This window comes from Microcebus murinus, chromosome 10 (assembly GCF_040939455.1).
Source record: "Microcebus murinus isolate Inina chromosome 10, M.murinus_Inina_mat1.0, whole genome shotgun sequence".
Classification (NCBI taxonomy): domain Eukaryota; kingdom Metazoa; phylum Chordata; class Mammalia; order Primates; family Cheirogaleidae; genus Microcebus; species Microcebus murinus.
Genome location: NC_134113.1, coordinates 86,997,080 through 87,022,961, shown reverse-complemented (window position 1 = coordinate 87,022,961; position 25,882 = coordinate 86,997,080). Strand labels below are relative to the sequence as shown.

The window sequence follows — 25,882 nt, the reverse complement described above, 5'->3', positions numbered from 1 at the left end:
AAAAAAAAAAGAAAAAGAAAATAAATTGCCTGTCTAGCAATTTCACCATTATCTCTGATTTTGTCATCTGTGGATGTATAGGTCAGTTCAAAACTTGTTTCCAGGAAACTAAAATTACTTGAAGATTGTGCTCATGCTCCCCAGGCCTTTCTTTCCCCAAGCTTCACTATTACTGGGAGCTGTAAGTGTTTCTCAAGTCCTAGCTGCTTTCTCCAACTCATTTGATTTTCCAGTTTTCCTTAAAGTTTAAGTTCAGAGGTGGTCTTACCAAAGTAGCATTCAGCAGGCCTATTGGGTGCTTCATTGTCACTTTCCTGTGACATTATTGATGATCCATGGAGCCTCAGGAATATGAGTCAGAGTGCTGGACTGGTACAATCCTATCCACACGTGAGTGTGAATGAAAACCATGATAGTTTCCCACACTCATCATGAGGTTTGGAGCCACCATGTCTATCTGATAAGAAATAGGACTATCTAAACCAGCTTAGAAAATTTCTTTAAACTCTTCAAGAAGGAAAAGGTGAGTTTCCATAGAAATTATTTCTAGTGTATATAATTCTTAGAAGAAATAAGATTTTCCTATTTGGTATCTTAATATCAGATGAAATATTGTCTCTAGCTTGTTTCTCCATGAAATCAAGGCCATCTGCATATGGGCCTGTATATTTTTTTTTCCCTGAAAACTAGATAAACTTACTTTTTATCTTCTGGTCAAAAGGCCTGTTTTCTATTCTACTAATCATGTTATTGTGTTTTATAAGCTCCTTTCATGTTCTGTTTACACAACGCCTTGGGCCTGGGACTGCTCAATCGATACCATTGAATTGAATTGAAACTGTAGACCTCAAAGTCAATAATTAACCAAAACAAGTTTCACCTTTCACAGACATGAAATAATATTTTGCCTTAGTAGTAACTGAACTGCAGTTGTTTTTACTTTTTGTTGTTTCACAAAACTTTCATTCTAGTTGTTTTCTTTTTCTTCACCATTTGTTTCGACACACATAGAAGACACATGAATTCTCTTTTACAGAAAAATACAACTTTAGCACACAGGTCTCTCGGGGCTTGTTCAAATCAGAATGCCATTGTTACAGCTAGGGCCAGAATGGTTGGGCTAACCTGCAGTTCAGTTTGTAACAGAGGCCTCTTTAGAGCTGCTCAAAATGGCTCCTGGTGCCATGGAGGGCAGGATCTACCTCTCTGGAAAGAAACCAAACTACAAATGAGTCCAATATAATATAAATGCATCCAGGATGACATGTACAAGGGTAAAGAGCCTTCAAAACATTTGCCAAGAATTTTCAATTGTCATCGCTAAACATCCACAAGAAGACATGTACCAATAGTGGTGCTATTCTCAGGCTGTTGAGCCAATCCTTCCACTAGGAATTTTAGGATGTCAGCAGTTTCGTGGTATTGTGATGATATGTGATGACAAGTCCCTTTGACAGTCAGTCATTACAAATGTCAATCAAATCTGCACCTAAGACTTATCATTTTACAAGAACTCATTGTTCTGAATATGAGGGTGGCTTAAACTAGTAACTGGTCGTATTTTCCAGTCTTTGCATTCTTTGCGACTCTGCCTAGAACCCTGAGCCAACTTTTGGAGGATTTTCTGTGTCTACATCAGAGAATCCATTTTACAACCTTAAAAGAAAAAAGAAAACAAAAGAACCAGGAATGAGAAGTGTTGGACACATCACAAACAGCTGTCTTATAGTAGAATATGCATGCGTTAATTCATTTAACAAGTATATACTAAGAATCTTCTAAGCACTGCTCAGATGCCAAAGTACTTGTGGCAACAAAGCCAAAGGACTATTTCGCTTTCTACTCACAAGAAGCTTATGATCTAGTGAAGGGGGAGAGGGTAACAAGCGCTTTACAGAACATTAAAACAGGATAATGGGGTACAGGGCGGCTATGTGGTAAAAGCTTTCTTGAGGAAACCATGGAGGCTGAGCTCTGAATAACAAGAAAGGGCCAGCCTTGAAAAGGTTGGGAAAGAGAATGCTAGGTATCAGGAATAGGCAGGCCAGATTGCATAGATCTTTTAAGGCGTGGAGTTGGGACTTTGTTATTTATTTATTTATTTATTTATTTATTTATTTTATTTATTAGAGACAAGGTCTCACTCTGTCATTCAGGCTGGAGTGCAGTGACACTATCACAGCTCACTGAAGCCTGGAACTCCTGGGCTCCAGCCATCCTCCTGCCTCAACCTCCCGAACAGCTGGGACTACAGATGTGCACCACCATGCCCTGCCAGTTTCTCTTATTTTTTGTAGAGATGGGGTCTCGCCATGTTGTCCAGGCTGTTCTCAAAACTCCTGGTCTCAAGAGATCCTCCAGCCTTCAAAAGTGCAGGGATTACAGGTGCTACCACTATGGCCTGGGATTTTATTTTTTGAGCAACGAGAAGCCATTTGGAGAATTTGAAATAAATAATCTGATTTGCATTTAAAACAATCCCTCTCCTCACTTAAAGGAGAAAGAATTATTGGATCAACACTGAAAGTAGGAGGTCCAGTGAAGGACTATTTCCTAGTCCTAGTTATTTGTCCTCACATTAAACAGTATTCTAATTCAACGAAGCTGCATGAGAATGATGGTGACTTTGACTAAAGGCATTGTGATGAAGATGAAGATGGAGAGAAGTGGACAGAATTCAGGGGTTCTCTTGGAGGTTGTGTCTGTTGGACTTTCTGATAGGGCAGAAACAAGAAATAAGAGAAAGGGAAATTCAGAATGACTCTTATGCTTTGCTCTTGAGTAACTAGGGTGGATGGAGGTGATGCAATTCACCGAGATTGAAAAGACTAGAAAAATTAAAGAAGAAGTAAATTTGGGGTAAAGTAAAAATCAAGGATTCTTCCCCGGATGTAAAACACTTGAGATGACTATAGGACATCCCAGTGCAGATGCCAAGTAGAGAGATTGTTGATATGCGTGTCTGAGGGTCCAGGGAGAATTCTGGGCTGGAAATACAAATTTAGGAGTGTCTGGGAGATGAGATCACCAAGTAGCACATAGAAAAGAGAAGAGAAGCCCTCAATCTAGTCTAGAACGCCCCCAACATTCAGAGACTGAGCAGAGGAGGAGATGACAGCAAGAAAGGCTGGGAACAGTCAATGAGGTAAAAGAAAACCAAGGAACAGAATGTGCACACACCCATTGTCAAACTTCTGCTTTATCCTGACCACAGGCATGTTCAGGCAGGCTCAAGATTAAGAATCATATAACTTTAGCTCTAGGAGAGTTTGGAGATAACTTAGAGCAAGGTCCTTAATTGCACAAATTGGAACCTAGAGAAATTTGACACATTTTCCACATTGTTGGACCTGAGTCTAGAAAGAGTCATCTAGTACTTTTCACCCATCTGCTGCTTATGGTTTCCTGGATTGGGGTGTTTTTCTATCTCTATAATCTTCATTTTTCTGTTAACATATTTAACAAAGCAGGGAGGAGCCTCACACTCGCTCTTGTGGTTTTCTGTTCCTCTTTCGGAATTTGGTCTTAATTCCATTGGCTTGATTTTCTTACTCTCAGTCATAAAAGCTTTTACACAGATTAGAAATCTTTAAAACATGATTTGGCTATGGACAAGAAAAAGATCAAAACACCTTAGGCTGGGTGCAGTGGCTTACACCTGTAATCCTAGCACTCTGGGAGGCCAAGGCAGGTGGATCTTTTGAGCTCAGGAGTTTGAGACCAGTCTGACCAAGAGTAAGATCCTGTCTCTACTAAAAAAATAAAATAAAATAATAAAAAGAATTAGCTGGACAACTTAAATATATACATAGAGAGAGAAAAAAAATTAGCCGGGCATGGTGGCACATACCTGTAGTCCCAGTTACTCAGGAGGCTGAAACAGGAAGATCACTTGAGCCCAGGAGTTGGAGGTTGCTGTGAGCTAGGCTGATGCCATGGCACTCTAGCCTGGGCAACGGAGTGAAACTCTGTCTCAAAAAAAAAAAAAAAAAAAATCAAAAAACCTTGAGATATTAGGAATTTGGGGGATATTAAATTTATCTCACCTTCTCTCTCTTGCCCCCAGTATGTGTGTGGGTATGGATATAGATACAAATAGATATAGATATAGGCTGCGAGTCAGTTAGAAAAAAACTAATAAAATATTTAAGGTCCTGTACTTTTAAAAAAAAATTCATTCATTCTGTCAATCAACAAATATTTACTTAGCATCTACTAGGTGCCACGAAATATTCAAGGTTCTGAAGATGCAGAAATGAACAAAACTGACAGAAATTGCCATCCTCATTCTGGTAGAGAAAAAGACAATAGACATAAATAGAAGGACATTAATGGTGATAAGTGTCACAGAGAAAAACAAATCAGGAAAGGAAGACAGGAAGTGTTGTGGGGTAACAGGATCAAGCTGGATGGAACAGGCTGCTCAGGGTAAGGGCAGGAAACCAGTTAGGTGAGATGACCACACCTCCCTGTTGCCTCAGACACTATTGCTTTACACCTTACGGGATCAGCTGAAAACCAGCAATCCTCTTTAGCAATCCTTTTCTTCCCCCAAAGTATTCGAATTTGGACACTTTAGATGTATTACATGGCCACCTTAAAGCTAGGAGACCATCGCATCTACCCAGATAAGAGATGATGACACTTGCTTGGGCCAAGCTGGCAGCTGTGGAAGTGACGAAAGTGGTCAGATTCAAAATTTATTTTGAAAGGCCAGCTGAGAGAATCTGCAGCTGGATTTAGATGTTGTCTAGGAATGAGTGGAAGAAGACTAGAAAGACATCAACATCTGGGGCCTGAGCAATTGCAAGGGCAGAGGGGCTATTTATCAAGTTGGGGGAGATTATGGGCGAGGCTGGTTTGGAGGGAAGATCAGACGTTCAGGTTTGGACGTGTCAAGATTTGAAGGTGCCTTTTAAATAGTAAAGAATACTGAGCAGGCTGTTAGATAAAGGAGCTTGAATTCCGTGGAGACTTCAGGACTGGAAATATAAATTTGGATGTAGTCAGGGAACAGACTTGATGAGATTATCAAGGAATGAATGAAGAAAAAAAAAATAATGCTATCCATGGACTAAACCCTGGGCCGCTTCAACTTTAAGAAGTGGAGATGTCAAGGAAAATCCCACAGATGACTCTGAGGAGGAGTGCCCCATGAGATAAGAAGAAGGGATACAGAAAAGTGTCATGTCCCAGGAGCCAAGCGAAGAAAGAGCTTCAGTGGGTAGAGAGTGATACCCCGGTCAAACCTGCAGACACATCAGGTAAGATGAGGAATGAGAACTGACCATGGGTCTTAGCGACCCAGAAGTCACCGGTGATTTTGAGAAGAGGTATTTGTGCAGAGTGGGGAAGGGAAAAAATATATATAATTGAAATGATTTCAAAGTGAATGAAAAGAGCAAAACTCAAGATAGCTAGGATAACAAACTTTTGAGGAGTTTTCTCTACAAAGGGAAGCAGGGGAAATCCACAGGAGCTAAAGGATAAAAGGATCTGAGAGCTTTTATGTGTTGGTTTGGTTTTTGTTTGGTTTTGTTTGTTTCTTTAAGTGGCTGATAAGCCTGTGGGAATCAGGATGGTTCGACAGAGCAGGGAAAATTGATGACGCAAGATAGTCAGAGGTGAGACTTGGGAGTGATGTTCTTGGTCGGGTCAGAGGGGATGGTCCAAGGGACCCAGTGGAGGGGCTGGGCTCTGGGTCAATCTTCGGGAAGACAATGACAGAGTATATGGGCGTTAATTGGGGTGATGAGTGGAGCAGAAGTGACAATGGCAGTTCCTTCTGACTGACTCCTTATAAGATAAACACAAGCATGTTCTGTAGGTTTGCAGAGGACCATAAACACTGTGCTACTATCCCTGTGCAGACCTGCCTAGCCAGCAGCCCCCTCCAAGCATTGTTTTCTGGTTTAGATTTTCAGTGACAGCCATGCCACTGTCCCATGGGCATGCACCTCGGCCTGACACTAACCAGTCCGTCTCCCCACTGTATACCTCCCCACTTCTCATTGCAGTCTTCTGAGGGTCACTGCCGTTTGCCAACTGCCCCCAGCCATGTCACTCGACTTTAGCACTTTAAAAGTATTTCTCCCACCCACCATAAAGTGACTGGATATTTTTGCAGGTGGCTTATTCAATTCAGTATATTGGAAGAATGTGGAGGATGGACTCATAAGACTATGAAGTCTGGCACTGACTTAAATACACAAGCAAGTGCCGGTCTGGAAAAGTTGGTCTTCTGAGCAAAGGAAGGCCTTGTAAACCCCAGTTATATGCAAATGAGTGGAAAATACCCTTTCTTTTAGGGAGGAAGCCAGGGGTAGTGGAAGGACCTTAATTAGGGGCATAGAGGTTTAGATCCCAGTTTTTGCTTTCACACAGACAAATCCTGTTACTTTAGGAATGTGCCTCAGGGCCTTTGCATTTCAGCTGCCTGGCTATAAAATGAGGGTGCGGATTAGATGATCTTTTCCTTCAAGTTTTAGAATCTAGTTCACACTTGAGCTCAGAGTAAAGGCAACAAGATTATGATGCAATGAAAGCAGTGATCTTTTCCTAGGAATTTCGCAATATATAACTCATAACCAAAAAAAGAATGCTAAGTAAAAACGCATATTCCTGGAATCATAAAAAAAGAGGAAGTCAGATATTTTATTGGGAAACTAATGTTAAAAGAGAGCTTTCTCTGAAAAACTCTGTTAATCTTTAGAATTTACTTAAGCTGCTAAAACTATAAAACCACCCCAATGATTCACAGAAGGGGATGTTATACTTGCTACCACTGAGCCATAAAGAATATATTTTAAAAGTCATGAAAATGACAAGTATTGCTAATTTCTGAGAAAATTTTATGTTTTGTATATGAAAAGGGCTTAAGTATAATTTAATGCATCTTCAGATGCTAAATATTTGCCTGAATGCTTTTTATATTTCCCAGTGTTATTTTAAAATGTTTAAATTACTTATTAAATGTACCTAGGGAAAAAAGCTTCCTAAGTTTATGAGAAAAAGCCTAAAAAAATTCAGGTCACACAGGGACTTCTGTTCTTTAATATAAATATGTACTTCTCTTCTTAATTTTATTGCATAGCCATCTTAACTTACCCTAAATAATTTTTCCACCTTTTGTTTTTTTGCTTTCAAATAGTGCTTTCTTTTTTCAGATTTTTTTTCTCCACCAACTTGAACTTAATTTATGCAGCCTCCACTACTTAAGTTGCAGATATTTTCTTTGGCCAAGTCAAATATAAGTTATATGACTTGCACTTCTTAAGGTAGATTTGCTTGAAGTTGAGGAAAGTAAAAATAAATTTTAAAAATTTACTCTGTGTGTTAAAGATCATCCTTTGTATATGAAGAGGATACTAGAAAGTTGTCAGTAAATGAACACTGGAAATAGATTTTGTCATGTCAGTCACGGATGCTGATGATTTTTTTTACAGTGCTTTTCTACTGAATTTCCCTCATTACCATGTCACACATTTATAAAATGACTCACCAAGCGTAGAGGTAAAAATACAAGCAGAATGAAGCTAGCCGGTCCGTTCTTGGCCTCATAAACATGCTACAGGCAGCCAAATTAAAGGGTCACGTTAAAATAAGAAACAATGTAATAGCTACCAGAGAAAGCTGGATTTTACACAAACACATTACATTCTGCCCCAAGGCTAAATATTACACCTGAGTATTCCCTTTGGAATTCCTGAGGAAAGGGAGAGATTTGCTGCCCAAGCACAGAATGAGAATCAGACACGAGCTCATACTTCACGAAGGTCACTTTCACTCCCCCGAGATCCCAGGCGACAGCTTGAGCTTTTCGTAATCCAATCTAAATTAAGTGGTAGAGATAGCTTTGCAGCCCTCCACTCTGCCCGTGTTCTGTGCATGGCACTTGATTTTCTTTTAAAATTAGATGTATTCCCAGCCCCAAACCTGGAGAGGCAGCAAATGTGAGCAAAAAAAGAGAAGAGGGAGGGCCAGCTAGCTGAGTAGGACACCAGCAATCTTACCTATACCTCGTTTTGTGAAAAGAGTATGTATGTCTATCCCCTTTACCCGTATAAATAGGTAACTCACACCAGATATCGTGGACTCTGAAATTATTTTAAATAAAAGATAATTTCACAGTTTGCAGCATGAGAACATTGAAAAAGTTAAGAGAGCTAAAAAGTGGTAACCAGATGTTCTATGACTAATGTCTACATCTATAGGACTTCACATTATGTAAAGTGTTTGTGTATACATTCTCGTAAATCTCATTTACTTTTTACAACATTATTGGAGTTTTCCCTTCCCTTCCCTTTATGAGCTACATAGCCCTAGTGGTCCCCAACCTTTTGAGCACCAGGGACCAGTTTTATGGAAGACAATTTTTCCACAGACAGGGTGGGTGGGTGCTGGGGTAAGTGGGGCTCAGGCGGTGATTCTAGCAATGGGGAGCGGCTGTAAATACAGATGAAGCTTTGCTGGCCTGTCACTCACCTCCTGCTGGGCATCCTCCCCACTCCCTTTTCCTAAGTTTCATGGAAGACAATTTTTCCAAGGACCTCTGCCGCCCAGTCCCTAACATATTGAGGACCAGAACCAGCCTGTGGCCTGGGGGTTGGGGACCACAGAGCTAGACCATATTTGATAGTTTGAATAGTAAGGCACTGGTATCAGTTTGCTAGGGTTGTCATAGCAAAATACCATGGACTGGGTGACTCAAACAACAGAAATTTATTTTTTCACAGTTCTGGAGGGTAGAAGCCCAAGGTCAAGGTGTCAGCAGGGTTGGTTTCTCTTGAGGCTTGCAAATGACTGCCTTTTAACGGTGTCCTATATTGATCTTTCCTTTGTGCACATGCATCTCTTTGTGTGTCCAAATTTCCTCTTCCTGTAAGGACATCAGTCTGATTAGATTAGCACTCACCCTAACGTCCTCATTTTAACTTAATCACCTCTGGCAAGACCCTATTTCAAAATATAGTCACATTCTGAGGTACTAAGGGATAGAGCTTCAACATACAAATTTTGGGGGCACATAATTCATCCCATAGCAGAGACAGAGACCAATCAAAATGCATCTGCAAGCCATCGTATTCCATATCGTATGAAATTGCCTAAACAATATTTAGCCATTTCCTACTTTTAGTCCTGTGCCTGAGGAGTGGAAACATGGATCATCTGAACCATCCTAGGCTGAGGATCCGAGCTGACCTGCCTTCTCATGAGATGTGGGGTGACCCAACCAGCTTCTGCCAACTATTTCCAGACTTCTTCTCTGCCAACAAGAAGAAATGTTCTAACGCTGTACTATCCAACTGAAATATAATGAGAGCCATATATGTAATTTTAAATTTTATAGTAGGCACATTAAAAAGTAGCAAAAATAAACAAGTGAAATTGAATTCAATATACTTTATTTAACCAAATATATACAAAGTAGCATTATTCCAACATGCAATCGATATAAAGAATTATTAATGGGATATTTTATTCTTTTCTTACACAAGGTCTCCAAAATTCAGTCTATAGTCTACATTTCAATTTGGACTAACCACATTTCAAGTGCTCAATAACTACATGTGGCTAGTAGCTGTGTTGGACAATTCACATTCCAGTTCTTACATTTTAATACATTCCCTGGGACAATCGTCTTGAGCAGTAAAATTTAACTATAAGACCCTCCCGCCAGGCGCAGTGGCTCACGCCTGTAATCCTAGCACTCTAGGAGGCTGAGGCAAGAGGATTGCTCGAGGTCGGGAGTTTGAAACCAGCCTGAGTGAGACCCCATCTCTACTAAAAATAGAAAGAAATTAATTGACCAACTAAAAATATATATACAAAAAATTAGCCGGGCATGGTGGTGCATGCCTGTAGTCCCAGCTACTCAGGAGGCTGAGGCAGTAGGATCACTTGAGCCCAGTAGATTGAGGTTGCTGTGAGCTAGGCTGATGCCATGGCACTCACTCTAGCCTGGGCAACAAAGTGAGACTCTGTCTCAAAAAAAAAAAAAAAAAGACCCTCCCAATTCAATTATACCTTCACTTATAAAAATCTTGTAATAGTTTCTTTGTTTCATTTGGGATACCAGAGTGAAATTTCTGCCTGGATTATTTAGGGAAACACACCTATCACAAGGATCCTAAACAGTCCTCAAGCAGGTGATCTGCGTATGTTACTCATTGACCTACAGAGTTGATATGCATATGTCTTTCAGAAAAGAGTGCAGTGATAATAGGTGCAGTGACCTTAGGATAATTTATTGCCCCTATATTCCACCTGAAAAGAAAAATCTGTTCCATGGCTCTTAGAGGCCCCAGACTTTTTGGGGATTTTCCTGAGAATCTTATTTCTCACTTAGACCCACATCTCATGCAGACCAAAAGAAACCCCTACTCTAGCATGCATGTCACGTTCCTTGGACCACTGAGAGCTGTTATTATAATTCACAACAGTCCTTGACTCTACCACAGAAATGTGATTATTTTATCAACATGATCATCATAAAAATGGCAGAGAACCTAAAAATTCTACTCCAGTGCGCCTGGTCTTGCCTGATGCTTGAATTCTGCTCTTCTGGTTGATGAACCTTAACTCGTGTTTTAAATCAGTCAATAGACAAGATTTATGGGGTATCTATGGGTGGCTAGTTCAAGATGAAGACAAAGTAATGTATAACATATAGTTCCTGTTCTTAAAGAATCTAGTAGGATCCAGTAAAATCAGAACTTCACTGACATAGATTAAATAGGAAATAGTTAAGGACAACAGAAGATCAGAAAAGGGATAGCTCATCAAGAGACGAAGTCATCAGATAAGGATTCAAGGAAGAGGTCAGACTTTCCCTTGACCTTAGAATAAGTACAATAGAGTGCACTGACTGAGGAGAAGCACATGGATTGAGAAAGAGCCCAGAAAGAGCCCTGCCTGTATGAAGGTCAGGCAGAAGTCTGGTTTCCCATGAGGCAGCATGTCTGGGCAGTAGGGATGGTGGTAAAGCTGATGGGTAGCATGTAGCAATTGAAATAAGATCTTAAAAATTTGGCATATATGGATGTGATGCAATAGACAAGGCACAGATAGTATTTAACATGAGCAAAGTACCGTTGTTGACAAAATGAAGAAAGAACCAATTAGAGTCAGGGAAAAAGAAGTATGGAACTCTTGTAATGCTCAAGGAGTGTGATAAACAAAAGTCTTGACATGCAATATAATTTAAAATAGATTAAAGGAAAAGATGAAAAGAATTTTCAAAATTGCTGTCTAGTACTGAGACGTAAGAGGAAAGCCTCCAAACCGTTGGCTTAGTAAATTGAAAGAATGGTACTACCATTCTTGGTGCATTTGGTGCCACAAATCAATTCTATTTTTCCAACTACTTCTTCCTGTAGTTGGAAAAGTGGAAGGAAAGTAGAATTAATTTGTGAGAAGGGGAGGGAACCAGGTTTAGTGTTGACAATATGGAGTTTTAGGTAATAGTAAGATATTTAAGTAGGCACACAAGATAGGTGATTAAAAATGCAGACATAAGCCAGGCATGGTGGCTCACACCTGTAATCCTAGCATTCTGGGAGGCCTAGGCAGGCAGATCATTTGAGCTCAGGAGTTTGAGACCAGCCTGAGCAAGAGTGAGACCCCGTCTTTACTTAAAAAAAAAAAAGAATTGAAAGAAATTAGCTGGACAACTAAAAATATATAGAAAAAATGAACCAAGCATGGTGGCGCAGGCCTATAGTCCCAGCTACTCGGGAGGCTGAGGCAGAAGGATCACTTGAACCCAGAAATTTGAGGTTGTTGTAAGGTAGGCTGATGTCACGGCACTCTAACCCAGGCAACAGAGTGAGACTCTGTCTCAAATAAAAAATAAAAATAAAAATGCAGACATAGAAAGTTGGATCCAGAGATTGGGATTTGGGCAGTGTTCGTATTGAATAACTAAGTCAATTTTGTCTACCCACCAAGAGTAAAAATACAGATGTCTCTAGGATTCTGGTTATAGTCAGAGAAACTCACTCTCAGGAACAATTCTGTAGCATGTATTTTTAAAAGAGAGAAAGACCAGGCTCAGCCTAACAAAATATTTCATCTCTGCCCTCTTGCTTCCCTGGAAGCAGAGTCAGAAACAGTGAAAGACTTACTCCTGAAACATCATCCTATCAGTAGTGGCAATTATGAAGGATATGGGAAGAGGAAATTAACCTTTGTGTTTCATCACAGGAGAAGTGAGACAACGCAGTGTCCAAAGGAGTAGACAATTCATTGCAAGTGATAAAGGGATCCTGACATCTACTGTGAATTTTGCTTGCCCAAAACTAACTCATCTCTTTCTTGCTTCAACTCTTCTGCCCAACTTTGTCAAGTTGCCTCTGGAAAGAAGCATGCTTCTTTTCAGCTGGACACAAGTTTAGGTTGTCTGCGATGCATCATGTCAAGAACGATTTTGACATACTTCTGGGTTCTGGACAGGGCCGTGATGATTAATTATATTCTAGAAAGAAGATCCAAACCTTTCCACACAAAGACATATATTAGTACCTGTCAGTGCAGTGAAAAGGGCATACAGGACTTTCTCATGCACTGCTAAAAGCCAGGAGCTGGAGACCAGAGTGGGGACAGTGGGACAGAAAATGAAAAGACATCCAAGTAACAAGCAGTGAGAGATCTACAACAATGGGTAATTGTCTGACAAGGATGCAGGTGGGCAGAAGATGATTGCATGTGAACCCGGCAGCAAGATATAATATGTTACCAAACAACCAATGTCAAGGAGTTCTGAGTGCAGGTAATGGGGACCCCAGCTTAAGACCTTGAGTTCAGGCTAGCACTTTACATCCTGGAGGAACTAGAGAGAGAGGCAATATCCAAAGGATGAAGGCACAGGCAGAAGACCAGGAGAGATTCAGAAATGGGGAACGAGACAACAGACCACTTACTGGAACTGGGAAACAAACAAGAGTTTGGTCTCAAGTGAACAAAGCCAGTGACTCAATTACTGTAAATAAACCTGAAAAGGCACAGATAGCATGACTTTCTTGACTAATGGATTAATTTATTGATCAAGATAAAAATGTCTAAGATAAAGAATTTATCTCTAATGTTTGAATCACCCAGTCCCTTTCTCTCAATCCTTTTCTTAAGAAGTCAGATCATCTGTTTAGCTTTAACCCTTTTAATTTTGACTACATTTTCAAGAAGCCATCCCTCTGACTGAATTATTCCAAATAGCCTCCAGGGAAAAGAAAATGGGTTGTTGGCTAAGTACCAAACTGCATCTCTCCGTTAGAAAGAAGCATATCGAGTTCGTTTTTCTCAGCCTTTTTAAGTTACAGATTTTTTGTTTCCCATGCAGAAAGTTCTATATTACCAGGGCAATGCTAACTGCAGTATAGATGACACAGAAACTATTAATAGGTTGTGTCTATGATAAAGCTGAAGTAGAAAACAGAAGTGTTCCAAAAAGAGAAGTATAAAATGAAAGGGAGGAAAAAAGGCAAAATATTCTGCCTTCCAAGTTAGATGACTATCTTTGTAAAAGGACATATTTCAAAAGCAAAATAAGGTCTTTATGGTGCTTTTAACTAACTCTATTTGGATTTTGGAGATGTTTTACCTGCTTATTAATGAAAGAAGAAAGAATACATTTAATTAAATTAATTTTTTTTTTAAAAAAAATTTTTTTCTTTGCTCAGAACCAGCTCCTCCCAAATCACTTTTCGCAGTGAACAAAACCCAGACTTCAGTGACTTTGCTGTGGGTGGAAGAGGGAGTAGCTGATTTCTTCGAAGTTTTTTGTCAACAAGTTGGCTCTAGTCGAGAAACGAAACTCCAGGTACCATACATTTTTATTTTCCCTTTCTGAGTTAATTTTAATTAAGGTTAATTATCTGGGTGCAATAAAAATATTCTATGTCTTTGAACTATAGAAAATGAAAACTATCTATTTACTCTGTTGTGTTTCAGTGATATAAATTAATAGTACACTTAGAACAAGCCCAAAAGATGCTGTGAAAACTTTTATATTTGTATTTATCTTTTGTGCCTAATCCTTAGCCACTCCAGGTCATACAAAGCGAAAGAAGAAAATAGGCCATTAAATTGATGAGGAAGATAAAGACTCTACCACATAAAATGTAATTTAACAACTATGAACCAATTGCCAATTATTTGAAAGGCACTGTATAGAACACAAATGATATAGTCAATATTTGCCTTCAAAACACTTTTATATAGTTGTGCATATTACATAATGTTAAAAATAAGTAAAGTAATATATAAGTGCCACAAGAGAGACCCATACTACATAAAGAATCCAAAAAGAAAACCATGCATAGAGAAAAATCAGGCTTTTAAAAAACAAAAACAAAAACAAAAAAACCCCATGCATATCTGTTTAGTAAGGAGGATAATTTTGTTGGAAAATGGAGGTTGAAAGAGAGCTATTGCCAAAGTTAACGTTTAGATGAAGCAGCAGCTCTGTAGGTAGCAAAGCCACAAAGGAAAAAATATTTCATAGCAGAGGTAAGAGGAAAAGGGTAGGTTTGCGAGGGACTTCACATAATACAGTGTATAAACTAATTCTGTGAACATGAATAACTGATGTTTTTTAAGATAATGAAGTTCCTGACATTGAGAAGAAGAAAGGGTTGCTAGGAGTACAAATCTCTTCATACTGAATACTAAGATAATTTGCTTTTATTCCTTTCCCCTTTTGAAATTCCTATCTACAAATTCATCTCTTTGTGATTTGGGCTGAACAGCTGAATCTTTTCTCTATTCTAAGAATCCTTTTTTAAAATAACTGTTCTGCCAATAATGGATTTTCTTCTCTGTAACTTCAATGATGTCTTTCTTTAATAAAACAATGATTAGTCAGCTACTTACTATAACTGAATCCTGTTAGCGAAAGTCTTTCTTTCCGTAGAATCGTTCTTTTATAGAATAAGTGAAAGAGATGAGAGTGGAAAATAAGTGCTCATGGCATGAATCTCTTTAGGCAGGGGTGTTTCAGAATCTTGTTTTGAAAAAGGGTGTTATGCTGGCTCAACTTTTTATATTGTACAGTAATACTTGTCATTAGTCTGATGTGAGTCCACCAAGTTAGCAACTTGTTTAACTCAAGAATAGGTTAATAGTATTATTTCTGAGTATATGAGGTTGCAATTTTTTGGGGGGGATGCTATATAAAAACTGAATATGAAGACAAAGGGGTAGTGTCCTTAATATATAAAGAACTGCTACAAGTCAGAAAGATAAAGACCAACAACCCAAAACAAATATATAATAGAAAAGTAAATACAAAAGGCTCTTAAACATATGAAAAATTGAGCAACCTCACTTGTGGTAAAAAAAGAAATGCAAAATAAAACTACAAGATACAATTTTCACTAATAAACTGGAAAAACTTGGAGTTTGCAAATATACTGTATTGGAAAGAATAGAAAGAAACAGGCATTATCACATATTAATCCTATTAGTGGATAACTTGGAAAATGTCTCTGAAGGACTATTTTTTAATAGCTTTCAAAATTAAAAATGTGTACTTTTTGACCCAGCAATTCAAGAAATTTGACCCTAGCATGGAATATATGAGTGTGTATATATACACACAGGTTTTGTGTGTGTGCGTGTGTGTATATGTATATACACACATACATACATACATATATTAAATGAGTGTGTGTACATATACATATGCTCCACTATTTGTGGAATGATGCTCACTGTAGCATTGTTTGCAATAGCAAAAATATCAGAGATCACTTAAATGTTCAATAATTTAGGGACCTGGTTAGATAATAAATTACTCTATGTCCTTTCAATGAATTTCACTACAGCCTTTAAAAAGAATAAAATAGTTTAATCTGTACGGATATGGAAAGAGCACCAAAAGATACTGATAACTAAAGTGAAAAATAAGCAGAACAATGTGTAAACTACAGCATCACATATGTTTTTTAACTATGTCCTATAGGTTTATATAGCCATGAAATATATATGGGCAGAAAAAAAATACCTGACAACAGTGGCTGCTCCCATGGAAGGGATTGGGTAGATGGAGAGCAGGGAAAGAAGGAAACATTTCTCACTGCTATCCTTTTTCATCTTTTAAATTTTTTATTCTTTCCATATATTACCTACTCAGCTATGAAAAATAATTATTAAAAAAAATAGATGATAGTAACACAAAATATCTTATTTTCTGCATCTCCAGGAACCGATTGCTGTTTCTTCTCATGTTGTGACCATCTCCAGTCTCCTTCCTGCCACTGCCTACAACTGCAGCGTCACCAGCTTTAGCCATGACAGCCCCAGCGTTCCCACGTTCATAGCCGTCTCGACAATGGGTAATTCTACACATCCGTGCATATTTTCCTACTTTTTCTTTTTAAATATATATAATCTATCATTTTAATGGAACCAATGTTCCATTGGAAAATCCCAAGCTTTGGGGTACGGGAGACCTTCGTTTCAATCCCATAGTGTACTTACTGGCTATGTGACTTAGAGAATGACATTTACTGTCTCTGGGTCTTTGTTTTTCTTTTTTTCCAATCTGGAAAATTGGAATAATAATATATACCTTTTAATGTTTTTTTGAAGCTTAGAAATAAAATACATTAAGCCCTGGCATATGCTGTCTAAAGGCTAGTTGCTTTCATCAACTTCATCATTGCCATCACCCTCATCTTCAGTACTACGCACAGTACCCGCATCAATTCAGTTTCATCTATTCTAGCCTTTGCCTTCATTGCCACTGATAAAATAGTGGCAATACTAGATTACTGGGTCAAAACAAGAAGTTTCCATTCCAGCAGAAAGTACAAGTGGGAACATCAGAAATTAGTGAAAGGTCTGGAATGATGATACTTGTTTCCTTATTCTTTTTCTGAGTTCCATTATATGTGTCACATGTAGTTTGTTAGAGTCTGATTCTGCATTCTGAGATCCCCTATGAAGATCCCCCTGTAAGGTCATTCTTACTATCACATTACCCCTTTACTGGGTTCCTCTTCATTTTTGTAATATTAGTCATATTAGCTGACAAATTCAGTGAAGACTAGAATGGACTTTTTTTTATTTTTTTATTTTGGTTTTCTGTTTTTAATTTTTGTTTTTTCAAAAAAGAGGACAAAAATGGACCTATTTTAATCATCTCTCATTTCTATATCCTTTTATACTTTTTAAGTATATAGTTGACACTGGAACAATGAGGGGGTTAGGGTGCTGACTCCTATTGCCATCAAAAATCCACATATAATTTTTGACTCTCCCAAAACTTAACTACTGATAGCCTACTGTTGACTGGAAGCTTGACCAATAACATAAATCGTCATTCAATAGATATAATGTATATTATATGTATGATATACTGCTTTCTTACAATAAAGTAAGCCAGAGAAAAGAAAATGCTATTAAGAAAATCATAAGGAAGAGAAAATATATTTAATATTCATTCAGTGGAAGTGGATCATCATAAAGATCTTTATCCTCATCATCTTCACGTTGAGTAAGCTGAGAAGGAGGAGGAAGATGAGGGCTTGGTCCTGCCGTCTCAGTGGTAGCAGAGGCAGAAGAACATCTACATGTGTGTGGACCTGCACAGTTCAAAGCATGTAGTTCAAGTGTCAACTGTACTTTAACATCCATCATTCCTTGTTATCTCCATAGCAACCGGTGGAACAGGTGATAGTATCAAATTTGCCAATAAGGAAAATGAGGCCCATCGGGTAGATAAAATGGCTTCCCCCAAGTGACAGTTAGCAGTCAAGTGAACTTGAATAAGCTCTTCTGGCCATGAGTCTATTGTTCTTTCTGTCCAAGCACTCTGCCCATAAACTGGAGCCAAGCTGGCCCAAATAGGAAGTGGCAAATAGTTAAAATCTTAGGGATCACATGTACCAGGCAGTTCTCCAATTTTATAATGAATGCAAAAAATGGCATGAGTCTCCTCTGGCCCACTTTGAAGAGTTTTTAAAAAATATTTAATATATTTTCCTGCCTTTGATATCCTGGTCTTCTATGTAGTGTGAAGAAATGGGTAATGCGTAAGTGCCATGCTAGACCAGTTATTATATGACCTTTGCAAAAAGGACACGACCCTTGTTCTTAAGGGCTCTACAGCCTATTAATAGGTTTAATCTCTTGAGTTGTGCAGATGGAAAACATCTAACATATGGCTTCAGATCATCAGAATGCCTGCTCCTAGTAATGTGTTAAGTGCTGCAGCAGATGGTAGCTTGCTAATGTCTTTTTCATATACATTATTAGTCGTGAGCAAAGTATACAATTGTGCTTTCTGACTTTAAAGTCATGGGCATAAAATAAGAACCTGCCACCCTCTAAAAGCTTTTGAAAATATTAAATACTGGTAATACAGGATAATGACATCTATATTTGTAATTTTCAAATGGATTTAAATTATGGCACAGGTATTCTTCATTCCTCAGCTTCTCTGTATAAGAACATCCCTAATTTTGTAGACCTTTGAAATGGACTCAATTCTTATAGATACCTGAATACCATTTATCAGCCTAGTTTATAAAGTTATAGTTGACCAGGAAGAGGTCGTTGTTGGCTAGGGGAAACATGGTTGTTATTCATATTGATATCATCATAAATTCACTGCTCTTAAGATTAAATGAAAAGCAATGAATGATCCTGTTAGTTACCATGTAAACAGAACCTATAATGAAAATGTGTGCCTTATCTCTTTAGTTACAGAGATGAATCCCAATGTGGTAGTGATATCTGTGCTGGCCATCCTGAGCACACTCTTAATTGGGCTGCTGCTTGTTACTCTCATTATTCTCAGGAAAAAGCATCTGCAGATGGCTAGGTAAGTTGAGTTTTGTTGATATTTTATCCACAATCTTTAAAATAGTCTTACTTGTCACGCATGTACGGTTTTTGCAGGCCTAAGTTGTATAATGGTGAATTTAATTTCAGCTTTTTGTATCTATTTCTGTTTTGTGTATTTTCCAAATAGACTTTTAAGCATTATTTTAGAAAATATTACCATCGAAATGGTAAAGCAAAGGATTGCTTGTTTACACAAAGCCAAACCTCTTGCTACCAATCTTGGCAATTTAAGTAGCCCATACATAGAGAGAGATCCACCACATTGGAGAACTTTCAGGCCTACTTGTAATCAAATAAATATCTATGCCTGTTCAGTCTGATTAACAAAAGGATTTAACAAAAATGAAGACCACAAGAAAGAACGGGGGGAGGTGGGAAATCCTCTCATTAGTCTCTTTAAGCTGTTTTCTAAAAAAAAATTTGTTGAGTTTATGATTATGTCCATTAGATCCCCTATTACTTTAGTTCATATTACTCAGAGTTGCAGGCAACTTAATTTTCCTCGTAGTTAGAAAAGCCTTTTGATTCATGATTTAAGTGCTTCACTATTCCTTTTACCCCTGATACATTGCTCATCAGAACACATTCTCAAGTACTTTCTGTGGTATATTTTCAGAACAATTTATCAGTTCCCTTAAGAAACTGCTGCCTATTTGAATACTACTGGGTTTGGGAAATTTGGTTCATATTTATATCTTCCTGATGCTAGCCTACCAAATTGTAAATCAACATCGCTTCTCCTTTTTCAGGGTTCTATCACTTGCATATTTATAAATAAATTTATCCAGCCAATAACAATTTAATCAGTGCCTTAGATGGCATATCCAAAGAAAAATATGACATCAGAGCTGTTCACTGGCACTTTCAACCTAGCTGGAGATATGTACATGACTAGATATATTTAAAGGCATATGCTGACCCTGTGACATAAAGGAGATAAAAATAGGATGCCATGAAAGTGGAGATAAAAGATTAATTTTGCATGTGCAAATCAGCTTATTGGGGGTTGGCATTTGGATACATCTTAGAAGCATAGGGAGGTGGTATTGCACTGTGGCTAGAGTAGAGAGCTCTGACATTATACTACTTGAGATTAAATCTTGACTTACAACCTGTGTGAGCTTGTGCAGTTCCCTGAAGCTTCATTCATTCATTTAACAAATGCTGACACCACACCTGCTGTGAGTCAGACTCCTTTAGGTGCTTGGGATATGGCAGTATATGAAACACAGAAAAATATACGCCTTCATGGAGCTTGTACTCTAGTGGGGAAGAGAGAAAATAATAAATGTATATGGAAAGAGATCGCATGGTATGTTAGCAGGCCATGTAAAAAATTGTTCAGCTGATTAAGGGAGATGAGCAGAACCAATATGAACAGAGAAGCCCCGGGAGGTGGGTGAGTTTCACTGAGAAGGTGACATTTGCACAAAGACTTGAAGTACATAGGGGAGGCAGCCACGTGTTATCTGCAGGAAGAGTGTCATCCCAGGAGTGAGAACAGCCTTTGGGCAGGAGCAGGACTGCATGTTCAAGCATAGCTGAGAGATTGGTATGAATAAAGCAAAGGAAAGAAAGAACAGCAGGGGATGGCCAGATCAAGGGCTTCAGAAGCCATTAGAAGGACGTTGGATTTTACTCTGAGTAAAAACGGGCAACCATTGCCAGGCTTGGGGCAGAAGATTAACACCATCTGATTCGTATTTTAACACTTTCATTCTGACTTTTATGCAGGAAACACGCAAGGACAAAAGCAAGCACCTCACCTCGGGGACCTGTGACAGTGATCCAGGCACGAGGTGGCTGTGCTCAGTCCAAAGTAGTACTGTGTTTCTCTCAAAATAAGACAGGGTCTTATATTTATTTTTCCTCAAGAAGACACCCTAGGGCTTATTTTCAGGGGATGTGTTATTTTTTTTAAGTACGATACAACAATCTACATTTATTCAAATATAGTTAAGTCGTCTTCTTCTGGAACATCATCAGAACTCTCCAAACCATGAATTCCATCCTGAATTTCTTGCGACTCTATTTCCTTTAGAACCATTGGCCCCAGTCTCTCATGTCGAGCAATAGAGCTCTCATGGGGCAGATGAGAAGGGCTGCTCATCTTCTTTACCGCTCCGCAACAAAACGCATGAGTTGTGCAGATATGCTGTGTAGCCAGGCCCATCACTAGGTCTTATTTTCGGGGTAGGGCTTATATTGCCCAAATGCTTAGAGATCAATCCTGCTTGGTCTTATTTTATGGGTAAGTCTTATTTTCGGGGAAACACGGTAGCAGTGAAACCAGGGAGAAACCATCAGATTCTGGATGTATTTCCAAAATAAGGGCAGTAGGATTTGCTAACAAATTGGATGTGGACTGGAAATGAATAAAGGAGTCAAGGATGATTCCAGATCATCATTTTTGGCCCCAGCAATGGAAATGACATAGTTACCATCAAGTGGAAAGATTTCAGAGTTGGGGGAGCATCGAGTCTTCAGGTTGGGAAAGGTTAAGTCTGAGATGACTGGCAAGTGCAGATGTGGAGTAAGAAACCGAACATAAAAGTCCAGTGTTTGGGGAGAAGTCCTGGCTGAAGATATAAATGTGAGAGTTACTTGCATATATAACCAATTGTATTAAAGCTACAGACTGGGTGACATTCAAGGAGTAAATGTAAGAGAAGAGGTCCCTGGATTAAGCACTGCAATAATCCCCTATTAAGATTTTCAGGGAGAAAAGAAAATAACATGAAGAGACTGAGAAGAGGCAGCCGGTGCAGTAAGAAGGAAAACTAAGAGAGGATGGTGGCCAGGAAGCCAGGGAAAGAATATGTACCAAGAAGAGATGATAGGTTGGCCACAGTGGCTCACTCCTATAATCCTAGCACTTTGGGAGGCCAAGGTGGGAGGATTGCTTGAGGCCCACCTAAGCAAGAGTGAGACCCCATCTCTACAAAAATAAATAAATATATACACATATATAGATAGATAGATAGATATATACACATATAAACATTAGCTGAGTGTGGTGGTGCATATCTGTAGTCCCAGCTACTCGGGACACTGAGGCAGGAGGATCACCTGAGCCTAGGAATTTGAGGTTGCTGTGAGCTTTGATGCTGCCACAGCACTCTATCTAGTGGGAGTGACAGAGCAAGACCCCCTCTCAGAAAATAAAATAAAAAAAGAAGAGATAGTAACAGCCCCTGCATTAGTGGATAGTTAACTGCATTAATGCAGTGCTAACATGGTATAATACTCAACTCATAGGAAGTATGTGATAAATGTCAGCTCATGATAGTAATAGTGGATAGAGTGGTAATGGATGTAGTAATGGAAATAAGGTAATTATGAGCCTTTTTTTGTGGTGCACACAGCAGATATTTAGCAGGGTGTGGGGTTCTAATTTATCCAGCTAGCCATTCAAACATAGATTTACATTTTGGGGGCTATGATCCTCTTGGGCAGTCTGGCGAAGCCTGTAGATCCCTTCCTTCTAAGAACAATGCTTTCTTTTTAAGTACATAAAATAAAATACATAGGATTATACAATTATATTACAATATGGTAACCATAATATTTAAAAAGCAAACACCTTATATGCTTCTTTATTAATATATTAAAAATCAATATTTAGTAGGGTGTATAATAACTCTCATGATTTCATCATAATGATGAACATGAACAATATTTCAGGCTATCTGCAGCAAATCTATTATATATAAATATCTGTAATATCCGCTGTTATCAAATTACAAGTACAGATATTATGGTGGTTTGTTCCTGTTTTAACCCTTTGCACTCGGATGTCAAGTGTGACTCGACACGGTTAGCATCAGTAGCACCTCGTATGTTGAGCCACACTCGACACGTAGTTTCAGCACGGGAGGGAAGGGGGATTTTTTTCTATTTTTCCAGTATCTTTTCTTGTTTTCATTAGCATGAAAGGACGAGTAAAATGTAAATGCAGAGATGGTACACTAACTTCCAGGGGTAGATTATTATCCGCTAACTTAGAGCAATGTTTACATGGAAAGCTCCATATAATCACACCTCACCCTAACAAAAAATGCAAAGATTGTGCTGTTTGTTCTAACAGAAAAATCAAAGGAGGAAGAAGAGAGACGATTTATATTTGCGAAACATGTGAATGTAAACCAGGTCTTCATGTGGGTGAATGTTTCAAAAAATATCACACCATGAAAAATTATAGAGATTTAAATTACTCTTTGAATGTATCAATAATTTGGAATATAAAAAAATCCAAATAAATAAGTTTGTATGAAAAGAAACTCCAGTTTTTTATTCTACTGCTGCACTTTGTAAAATCTGGGGTATTTAAAAAATTAAATCCAGAGTAGAATAAAGGAATCAAGAAAAAAGCAAGCAAGTGCAAAGGGTTAATAATAGGAGGAACTGTAAATTTAGTTACAGGTTGTGAAAATAAAGATGTACTTTTTACTCACATGTTCACACAGCCCTAAATTTCATCTTTTGTTCCCAAATTATAAACCCCTGCATTGTCTACCTGTGAGATGTGTATTTAAAAAAAAAAACCTGCATTAGAGGGTAAATAAAGTCCTATATATAGGAAATTAAAGTAGGAAAATTCATTGATGATGTAATTTTTTAATACAATATGATATAATAATATATTAGTATATATTTCAAAAGAAGAAACTTAGAATACCCTAATAAGAACAGGCATATAACTGAAGTAATTAGCACATTATGTCAAAAATGTCAAACTCTGCTTCAATTCTGAATACATCCATCAATTTCATATAGAGAAAAAAATGAAATGTGTGAGTCCCAATGAGCTATGTTATTTATGCATGCTAATAGTCAGAAGGCAGAGAAATGAGAATATGGTAATCATATTCTCTACTGGAAAAAATAGAACTTCAACAGTGTTTTTACTAATTAATAGGCAACATTGTGGATAAAAAGCATGGCAGAAACCAACCTATCTTAATACATACCACTCTTTTATCTCAAATAATGAATAATATGGGCCTCAAAATATGAGAGAAAGATTTGGGAGGAAGTAAACAATATAACTTAACCCACTGTCATAGAGAGAAAATCGAAATGCTATGAAACAAAATCCCACAAAGAAATTTTGCTAAAAATGGAAAATTCTGTTTATCGAGGAGAGTTTCCATATCTTACTGTTGAAGGCTTTGTAAAAAAATATTATATCCCTCATAGTTCAAAGATTTATTTTAGGATCATGCATGCCCTTTGGAAAGGATTGTGCAATGAATCCTTTTGGCCTCGAGTAACTTGATTTGCAACCTTGCACAAGATTGTTTCAGTTTTGTTTTTTTTTTTTATCATTTTGGCTTGCACTGTATACTAAAGAGGAACATATAGGACTTGTATTAATGTTAGCTTTTTAAAAAATTTAAATGGATGGATATATACACAGGTAATGGGCGTGGTGTGCACCGTCTAGGGGATGGACATACTTGAAACTCTGACTTGGGTGGGGCAAGGGCAGCATACGTAACGTAAACATTTGTATCCCCATAATATGCTGAAAAAAATTGAAATACTGTATGATAAGCCAGTAAAGATTCTCTTTACTTTATGTCAAGGCAAAAAGTGCTCTGTCAATCAGCAACCTTGATTTTGTGCTTCCTTTCAAACAGGGAGTGTGGAGCAGGTACTTTTGTCAATTTTGCATCCTTAGAGAGGGATGGGAAGCTTCCATACAACTGGTGAGTATTGTTTTGGAACAAGCCTTTTAATGGATGGCTTAGTTATGCTATGTGTGCTCCAAATTTAACTTTCCTATCTTTGGGGGATAAATGGTTTTTGTCTGATTATCCTTTCATAATTTCAGCACCAGTAGATTTTCTGTGGGTAGATCTTGACAGAATATAATGGTTTATAATAAGCTTAATTCTGAAGCAGAGAAAGTGTCGTGGTCTGCTCTGTATTTGCTATATTAAACAAGAACCAAAGCAGTCATGCAAGGAGCCTGTTACTGTGCTGAAGAAGGGCTTAAATGCAGTAGCCACACTGAGCAAGTGGTGGCTAAAGGCACAAAGAGAGACTCCAACGAGTGTGTGGGACAGGGCAGCATCTCCATTTGAAATTCACATTTCAGTATTTGGGATAGGAGCCACCACTTCTGTTCAAAAATTAGGTAGAAGTATACATAGCCTGGAGCTCTCAGCTCTCATAAGCCAGGGAGGAAAACATGGCCTTATTTTTCTTTATGCCTCAGTAGTAAGGACCTAGAGGGAGGAGGTGTTAGGGGAATTTAAAAAAAAAAAAACATTGTCAAGAGATTAAATTGGTTGACATTATTCCTAACAGTGATACACAAGAATAAGCAATCCTATCCAGCTCAGTCAATACTCAAAAAAGTGACTAATTAAGGAAACATTTAACATGAAGCTAGCACCACTTACATGATCTAGTTTGTTTCTTTCACAAGCAACCATGAATAGTACATTTAAATGTATACATTTCATATTAATCTTTGGTAGGCGATTTGTTTTCTGTGTTTTTTTTTTTCTGTTTTCTAATCCCCTAAAATGGAATCTTAAATTTTACTACTAAAAGGCAATTAATCCAAAGTGAAGAAAGAGAAACTCATAAACTCTTGATTGCTGAAAAGATACGAAACATTATTAGGTTTATTCAAATATACTAGCACTCTTTCTAAAATTAAGAGACTAACTCATTGATATGTGTTTCTTACCTGGTACACCCTTAAAAAAGTCCAGTTCTGGAGCAGTGATGAGGGGCCCAACTAGCAACTGATCTGATTATAAGCACTTGTGACTCATGAGAGCTCTGGGTTAACTAACTTCACAGCCAGACATGATTTATAGGATGTATGGGAGACCATTTCTGGAAGAAGTGAGGCAAAAGAAGATTCACTTCAGGATCCTTCTATAAAATCAAGCAAATTCTCCTACAGCTCTCGGCAAAGACAATTTTGCCAACTCTAGCATTTTCTGGATGACGGAGAATAGATATCTCCGGGAGGACTTGTAGTAACTGAAGTGACACGGTGACAGTATTTTTTTCC

At 38.1% G+C, this 25,882-nt stretch overlaps 1 protein-coding gene across 3 annotated transcripts in view; it reads left to right on the top strand.

Moving 5' to 3' along the window:
• Window positions 1-25,882, top strand: part of PTPRO (protein tyrosine phosphatase receptor type O) — a 238,974-nt gene that overhangs the window by 177,512 nt on the left and 35,580 nt on the right. For 2 of the 3 annotated variants that reach the window (XM_020287617.2, XM_076007633.1), the window contains exons 13-16: window positions 13,677-13,816; window positions 16,199-16,331; window positions 18,703-18,823; window positions 24,489-24,557. In XM_020287617.2, the coding sequence (XP_020143206.2) occupies window positions 13,677-13,816; window positions 16,199-16,331; window positions 18,703-18,823; window positions 24,489-24,557 (463 nt within the window). Of the gene's footprint in view, window positions 1-5,166; window positions 5,265-13,676; window positions 13,817-16,198; window positions 16,332-18,702; window positions 18,824-24,488; window positions 24,558-25,882 lie in introns of those variants that run through there. The other variant, XM_076007634.1, reaches the window with a different exon arrangement.